The sequence below is a fragment of the Xyrauchen texanus genome, chromosome 14 (genome assembly GCF_025860055.1).
Source record: "Xyrauchen texanus isolate HMW12.3.18 chromosome 14, RBS_HiC_50CHRs, whole genome shotgun sequence".
NCBI classification, from domain to species: Eukaryota; Metazoa; Chordata; class Actinopteri; order Cypriniformes; family Catostomidae; genus Xyrauchen; species Xyrauchen texanus.
This window is the reverse complement of record NC_068289.1, coordinates 16696754-16705631: the sequence shown is the minus strand read 5'-3', so window position 1 is coordinate 16705631 and position 8878 is coordinate 16696754. Positions and strand designations below refer to the sequence as shown.

Sequence of the window (8878 nt, the reverse complement as noted above, 5' to 3'; positions counted from 1 at the left end):
ACTGCACAAACTAGGTCTCGACCAACATACTTTGGTCTCCGGTGCAGTGTAGGCCTTGGAGAGGTGTGGTCACATTATGTGTTAGTGTGAGTGAGAGATTTGCTTTCAGAAATCAAGAGCAAGAGAACCAGAATTAAAACAATGCACTATTGCATACATACTATAGTTGAAGAATATTTGTAGCTCAGAAACACGTCATTCTAAAATGGAAAATGCAAATAATTTCCAAATTATTCTCACTAAGAAGCCATTATATGTGACAAAAAACATGCAAAAGACACAGCAATTGCCTATTCATAATATTTTAATAAAAAAGAGCATGCAGAAATGTATATTACGAATAATTTATTGTTTTAAAAGTAACAGAAAATATTTAAGATACAATTACTGTATGTTCCATTTACTCCTCACTAAAAACAAACAGCAGCATCCCACTCGAATTTTCAGGTGGATGCAAGACTTTCTGTAATAAAAATGTATTCATTTTATTGGATCACACAATGGCAAATTCCAAAGCTCAACATGATAGACACCAAACAAAGTGTCCACATGTTAACAGATGCATACCTAAACAACCAAGAAAGCTTTACAATTAACACCTACCACATGTGGGAAACCTTGTGGCCTTTCATGCTTTTAACTTGAACCTTACGGTTAGGCAAACTGTAATTTGATAGGTTTCTGTGTAACTATGCTATTATAAAGAACGTTGTGCATCATCTTCAAGTAACATTCCGCATTAACTCAATTGTTATTCATAAATTTGTCTTTAAAGTCTATAACTTTGCTATTACTTAAAATGGGTTGTTGCAGGGGTTTGTGGCTTGAAGCTATTAATAAACACAGTAAATCAAGTAAACGTTCGTGAATCTCATGGACTGAGTGACTTTTTAGGGGAAATGTATTTAATGCAATTTGTTAGAGCAGATTTTGCAACCAAAATTCACTAAGATCAGTTAAGAGGAAAAGTGTAAAGTCTGTTGTGTTTGCTTGTTCAAAGGTGGTCTTACAGAGAACAATCACAATAGTATATGTAGAACTGCATATACCATGGCCTGCGGAAATGACCTAGTTTCAGTGGAATATTTATATTTAAAAAGGTTATTATTGAAATGTTGTTTGTCTAGTACAAAATATAGATACAATTTATATAAATGCATATGAATATATATATATATATATATATATATATATATGGCATACTTAACTGTTTGTTATTTTTTATACAATTTATGTTTCTTAAAAAGCATATGATCTAAAGATGAATGCCTAAATGCTTCAATGTCTTATGAAATTACATGTGTTGGACTAGACAATGAAAAAAAATGTGTCCAGCATACATGGGAACTCCAAAACTGTTTAAAAACTTTGTTCTGAACTGTCGTTCAGAATGTGCAGAGCTGTAATCTATACAACGAATGGCTTCTTTAAAGAAAAGAAAATATAAGATAGTTTTGATTTTAAAAAAAATTGTCAATAATATACATAATTCCAATACATCCCGTCATAGTTTTGGTGACTTTACAATTATTCTAAAACGTGGAAAATAGTAATTTTACAAAAATGAGTATGCATGTCAAAACTTGGCCGGCAGTAAATAAATCACAAATTAAACTATATCTAAACAGTATTACTTTAACATGATGATGTTGGCGGTCTCAATGTTTGTGAAGGCCAGATAGTAGTCTATATATAAGAGGGTGGAAAACTAGGTGGTCTTCGGGGGTTGGATATGGGTGGAAGAGGACTCTGGCCTTCGGATGTCCTTTGAGATGCAGTTTCCCGATTGTTCTGGCAATCAGGCTGATTGTCTTTATCTGGCATTAGAAAGGCAAGCCGATAATCTTGCTCCTCTACAAAAATAAAAAAGAAAGAGAGATACAGCAAAATGTGAAATTTTTGAATGACAAGTTGTTGTTAAAGCTGAAGGTTATATTTCTGCACTGCCAACGTCACCAAAGAACATTGCAAAAATAATGACTGTTTTCAGACAGGTTTCCTAAAGCCAAGCGTACACTACACAACTTGCAGTCGGCGCTCTGCGACTCACAGTACGGTTTTTCATCATGCTTGTGTGAACACATCAGGACTGTAGTCTATCAACTACTAAACAACCATTCATCCCTGACTGAAAGCATGTATACACCTGGTATTAAGATGAATTTTGGGTGATCCAATCATAAATTTACAAGCGAGACATCACCGTTACACCTTGTCATATCTTTTGAACACTTTTGTTCAGATTTCAAAGAGAGAGTCTCTGATTTCAGGAAGACATACATCAATCATTACGGCTGTGTATTACTGAAGGAAAATAATGTGCAAAAAAGTAAACGATGAGAAAGTGCTAAAAGCAGAGCAAAGATTCTCAAACTTGACATTAAGGGCAGAATTCTGAGTTATTTTAGGTTCAGTTCCTGTCCCCTTCTTGTGTGCATGCTGCTCATTTCTGTGTGCCGATTGTACATGTTCATTAATTTGCTTTTTTACATTTTCCAATCGTACACTTATTTCCCTTTAATTCTGCATGGAACCGATGAAAAACCAGCCGTTTCAGCTTCCCTTAGCGCTGTCCTGTTTCTAAAGAATAGCCAAAAATGCATCTTAAAATTAAGATAACTAAATTAATTCACAAACTCGAACAGTTTATTCTTGATAATATGCCATAAGACATGAAAGAACGGCTCTCGTCTATTTTGGTACCATTTGCAAAGGGGAAAAAAATAAAAACAGCCGATAATAATAAAAACAGCAAGTAGGTTTTATTTTATTATAATTTTTGTCTCCTGCTATTCAGTACCTTGCGCTCCTCTTGCAACAAACATGAAAGGCTCGCTCCTTTACATGTATTTGCACTAATTTGCAAAATAATAAAATAATATGACCACAGGTAGGGAGATGTTGATGTTTTTTTTTATTTTATTTAAAAAAAAATGTATCTCCTGCTACCCAAATCTTGCTGTCCTCTTTCAACAAACATGAAAGTCAGAAGGTAGGGAGATGTGAGTGAAGTTTCATTTTATTATATTCTCACATACAGTGCACAGTGAATATGACATTTACTCATAGCACACGTGAAACGCTTTTCTTTGAAGTTGCACCCTGGATCCAGCGTGAGCAGCAGCAATCTCCTGACAGTTTAAACAGCCTGGATCGCTTGCTTGGATTGTCACGGTGTGACCATCGTGATTTGTGAATCAGAGGATCTTTTTATAAGTTTAATTCAGTAAAGAAATTCACTGCAAAAAATCCTATTGTTATCAAGTGTTTTGTCTTTCTTTTCCATTTAAAATGGTCTAAAACCCTTAAAACAAGATACATTTACTTGAGAAGCAACATATAAGATATTTAAACTTGCTTTAAGAGAAAGGATTTTAAATATAAGTGTATTTTGTATATACGTGTATTTTTTCACTTAGGGTTAGGGTTATAATTCTGCAAGTGCAGTAAAGAAAAATATACTTTAATTCAAGATCTATTCTCTAAATGCAAGTATAAATATCTTATATGTTGCTTCTCAGGTGAATGCATCTTTTTTTTTAAAGGATTTTTATATATTTTAAATATATGGATTTTTTATGTTATATTCAACATTCTCTTCTGCAGTATAGTTGCAAAAGAAAATGTACATTGTTTTAAAGGAGTTTTAGATAGTTATTTTGGAAAACAAGCCAAAACAAAAACAAATCAAAAACGTATTTTGTTGCAGTGTATAATGCACTCTCTCGTATTAAAAAATGCTGACCTGTGGATCAATCAGGTGCAGTTTCAGTCTCCCCCTTAGATCAGGACTCTACTCATAGAAGAGACGCATACCGCACTGAGAAATGCCAATTTTGACTTTTATTATTTGAACTTTAATAAAGCTATAACGCATTCAATATAACTGCATTTAAGATGTAACGATGGGGTGTTTCTTTTAAAGAGCTCCGGCTCAATTTATTCCACAACGAGAGTGCTTCTGTATTTACTTATTTGATATGTTTGTATAATTCCCTCATTCTTTGCAATCTACATCACCTGAAGCTGTTTGGAAAGTTTAGAGTGCATCTGGACTGTGATCTGTGTAATTCTTCCTCTCCTCAGTCATGCGTGATCTGCAGTGCTGCTCTCGCAAGTCATCATTAGTTTAATGTGATCTCATGTTACGTAAAATGAGATCAAATGACTATTCAACAACAAAGATATTTGTCAACAATTTTCTATTGTCGACGTTGTCGATAACATCGACTAATTGTTTCAGCCCTACCTCAGAGGAAGATTTATGAGTACTCCACTAGATGCTGGATCTGCTGAAGTTGTGTGAGGTTTGTTTATTACATCTGTTTAAACCAGATATGCGCATATTTGCTGATGGTATATGATATTAGTTTTATTGATATTTGCCTTTTTATCATAAGACAAGACAGTCTAAAAGTTACAGAAAACTGTTGAGGAGAGAGAGGGAGCGAAACAGGCAAGCACTTTAACATTATGAGCTCAAAGGCGCTGATATGCTGACTATTTTTGACACTGTATTGCACAAAGGTCTATTATTGTAGTAACATGATGGCATGTAACAACAAAACGAACCATGACTGGTTGTTTACCTTTCTCAATCACTTCACATGCAAGCAGGTGATTCTCTGCACCCTCAAGAAATCAGCCAAAGGGGGAAATGTATTGACCAATGCCAATAATAATACAACTCCAGCAGTAGGTTGGCTTACTTGCCTTGGCAAAATATAAATTAACCTTTAGCCATCATAACAGGAAACAGTATCACAACTAACTCAAAAGAACACTAACCTCACCCATGGTAACTAAAAATAAAACCATGTCATAACATAAACCGACATAATATTAAACAGAACTTAAAACATAACTATAACTGCACAGATGTACCTAATTAATTATGCAATGACAGCAGCCAATATCAAGTCCTATAAACAACAACAGAGATAATTCAGTATAAGCGTCAGTATGAGTGACGATTGAATATTTCATTTCTCTATTCTTCTTTGACCTCTGTCACTGTGAAACACACTCACAATGGATGACTTTATTACCCTCAATCACACCTTCAGATGTCTTCGTTAGCTCCGTTCCCAGAGTAAATATAAAAAATAGTAAGGTACAAATGTTTCTGACAAGACTTCACAGGAAACTTACTTTTCACGTGTCTCCGTCTGTAGCAGCAGCAGACACCGACTATGCAGATGAGAAGTATGAGGAGGAAAGTGCCACCTCCTGTCAGGACCACCAACATCCACCGAAAGTCCAAGCCAAATAGAAATGTCTTCTCAGACATCTCTAATGAGGGATAAAACAGACACAATAATTATCAACAATGTCATCACCAACATTCATCATTTTAGTGTAAATTACAAATTATCATCTTCTTTACATATAATATACTGTATATAATAAGGGATATATAATAAATAACATTCAAGGGATAACGTACAAGTTAAACTGGTAGCCTACAACAAAATACATTCTTCATGAGGAACTTATGTAATTTACTGTGTATATATATATATACACTCACCTAAAGGATTATTAGGAACACCTGTTCAATTTCTCATTAATGCAATTATCTAATCAACCAATCACATGGCAGTTGCTTCAATGCATTTAGGGGTGTGGTCCTGGTCAAGACAATCTCCTTGAACTCCAAACTGAATGTCAGAATGTGAAAGAAAGGTGATTTAAGCAATTTTGAGCGTGGCATGGTTGTTGGTGCCAGACGGGCCGGTCTGAGTATTTCACAATCTGCTCAGTTACTGGGATTTTCACACACAACCATTTCTAGGGTTTACAAAGAATGGTGTGAAAAGGGAAAAACATCCAGTATGCGGCAGTCCTGTGGGCGAAAATGCCTTGTTGATGCTAGAGGTCAGAGGAGAATGGGCCGACTGATTCAAGCTGATAGAAGAGCAACTTTGCCTGAAATAACCACTCGTTACAACCGAGGTATGCAGCAAAGCATTTGTGAAGCCACAACACGCACAACCTTGAGGCGGATGGGCTACAACAGCAGAAGACCCCACCGGTACCACTCATCTCCACTACAAATAGGAAAAAAGAGGCTACAATTTGCAAGAGCTCACCAAAATTGGACAGTTGAAGACTGGAAAAATGTTGCCTGGTCTGATGAGTCTCGATTTCTGTTGAGACATTCAGATGGTAGAGTCAGAATTTGGCGTAAACAGAATGAGAACATGGATCCATCATGCCTTGTTACCACTGTGCAGGCTGGTGGTGGTGGTGTAATGGTGTGGGGATGTTTTCTTGGCACACTTTAGGCCCCTTAGTGCCAATTGGGCATCGTTTAAATGCCACGGCCTACCTGAGCATTGTTTCTGACCATGTCCATCCCTTTATGTCCACCATGTACCCATCCTCTGATGGCTACTTCCAGCAGGATAATGCACCATATCACAAAGCTCGAATCATTTCAAATTGGTTTCTTGAACATGACAATGAGTTCACTGTACTAAAATGGCCCCCACAGTCACCAGATCTCAACCCAATAGAGCATCTTTGGGATGTGGTGGAACAGGAGCTTCGTGCCCTGGATGTGCATCCCACAAATCTCCATCAACTGCAAGATGCTATCCTATCAATATGGGCCAACATTTCTAAAGAATGCTTTCAGCACCTTGTTGAATCAATGCCACGTAGAATTAAGGCAGTTCTGAAGGCGAAAGGGGTCAAACACAGTATTAGTATGGTGTTCCTAATAATCCTTTAGGTGAGTGTATATATATATATATATATATATATATATATATATATATATATATATATATATATATATATATAATATAAAATATCTAAGCATAATAATTATTTTCTTTTATCATAAATAATCTTTTTTGTCTCCCTTGTCGCTGTTCACTTCTACTTTATTTTCTTTAGTGACATTCGTTGGATGTACCGTGGAAGGACCTTAAATAAATTATAAAAAATGTTGTTTAGATTCTGCTCAGACAGACACATACTGTATATAGGCACATTTTACATTTGGCAATATGTTTATCTGCAAAAATCAAACACTGACATACAGAACATCACATAAATCAAATATACAGAGGCCCCAAAGAGTATTTGGACACTTTTGGAGACATAAGTCACAATTAAAATGTTATGAATTTCATTGCATTTATAAAAATTATTACAAAATATCAAAACATATGCAAATAAAATTATGCTAGCTATAGACCTTTTCTCACTAACTTCTAGTTAGTACTTTTAGAAGATGTATGAAGTCACTTCTTCTCAAGTTCACACTGGTAGCTGTGTAGCCAAGAGTAGTTCATCACATTATTGACATGTTCCACCAAAGTATGACAACAAGAATGTGTCCAAATACGTTTTGATTTTAAAATGTAACTGTAAATCTATTGTTTTATCATTTTAAAATGAACAATCTTCTTTTTATGAAAAGTTTTTTTCTTAAAGTATGCTTGTATTGTCTTTTAATAAATAGTTTGATATTGTTTTAATGTTCCACCAAATTTTGACAACAAGAATGTGTTCACATACTTTTTGACTTTAAATGTTAGCAGTAAATGTATTGTTTTAAAACTGAACAAACTTTTTTTTGTATTGATTTTTCTTGAAAAGTGTGCTTTTTTTTCTTTAATAAATGGTTTGATATTTTGTCATGCATTTTAAGAGTGGCCTATGTGTCCAAATACTTTTGGGGTCACTGTATATTTAAAACTATTTTGGTATTGCTCTTACTGTACCTGTATCAGAACATACTGGCTGAACGTCTTTAGCTGATTTTACACTTATCATGTTTTTGACTGTGCAAGAGAAATTATCTCCAGCTTTGAGGTCAGATGAGTTTGCATGTAAAACAGCATTTGCCATGTTGGATTCTTTCTTTCCATTTTTTTTCCATGATACAACCACCTCGGAGTGGTTTAAGGCACTACAAGTTAAAGTGACTCCATTTTCTGCACACTTGAAGATGACTGTAGGTTCGGCCACTGGCTCTGAAATGCACAAACAGCAGCAACTTGTCTTGTATATTTTTTTTGGGATAAAAATAGAGGAGATGCAGCAGACTTGCACAAACTAGTACATACCTTGCACACAGAGCTGTGCTTCATTTCCCTTTTTAAATGTTCCATCATCACTATAGACTTCACCCTTGTACTTCCCAGACTGGTTTATCTGTATGTTCTCCAGAATCAGGGATCCACTGTGGTCTGTGTCGAGCTCTTTGACCGTAACATATGAGCCCTTCTTTATGTACACCGTCTTTTGATTATGGGTCCAGATCACATGGTTGTTAGCTTGTCATTTTTCATTATCCAGTGGAATCACAACTTTTTCACCCACTGCCTTGTAGATACATGATGATTTACTCTCAGGGTTACCTAGAAATAAAGTGGTGTAATAAATCAGAGCAAAAAGTATGTTGTAGGTAACAAATGTAAGTGTGACACAGTCACTGTTTTACTCAAGTACATGAGAAACATATGATTGACTATGATTCAGCTCTATGCTATGACATGAAAATGGTTTCTACTTAATATATTTCTTTAAAGGTAAACAATTCAACGATTTAAAGGGAGTACTCTGTGATTTTATTGCCGTCCAGGTTTTTTTCTCTGACCTCCTGCAAGAACTTGCAGTTCCCCAAATGTGTTGAATTTAATTACCGTCTGAATCCACATCTCCGAGTATATAATCCAAAAGTTGTTTTGGAAATAATTTTTTACCACTCCTAAGTGCTGTGCGGTTGCTTTACGAGGTAACAGCTTTGGTGGTAATGGACAGTTGTCAGCAGTGGAGGACTGTGTAACAGAAATGTATGAAATAATTCACAATTATCTGCTTCATCATAGTGAGTGGGAACTCTTCAGTAGATGAGAAAAAC

The 8878-nt window shown here is 35.3% G+C and overlaps 1 protein-coding gene across 1 annotated transcript; it reads right to left on the bottom strand.

Moving 5' to 3' along the window:
- Positions 1-1686: 1686 nt before the first annotated feature.
- Positions 1687-8675, bottom strand: LOC127655261 (T-cell surface antigen CD2-like). Its single transcript, XM_052142948.1, has 5 exons — positions 8615-8675; positions 8082-8291; positions 7737-7988; positions 5152-5292; positions 1687-1853 (listed from the first exon to the last, which is right to left on the bottom strand). Exons 1-5 carry the CDS (start codon positions 8673-8675, stop codon positions 1687-1689), a joined length of 831 nt encoding a protein of 276 aa, XP_051998908.1.
- Between the last annotated feature and the right edge of the window lie 203 nt (positions 8676-8878).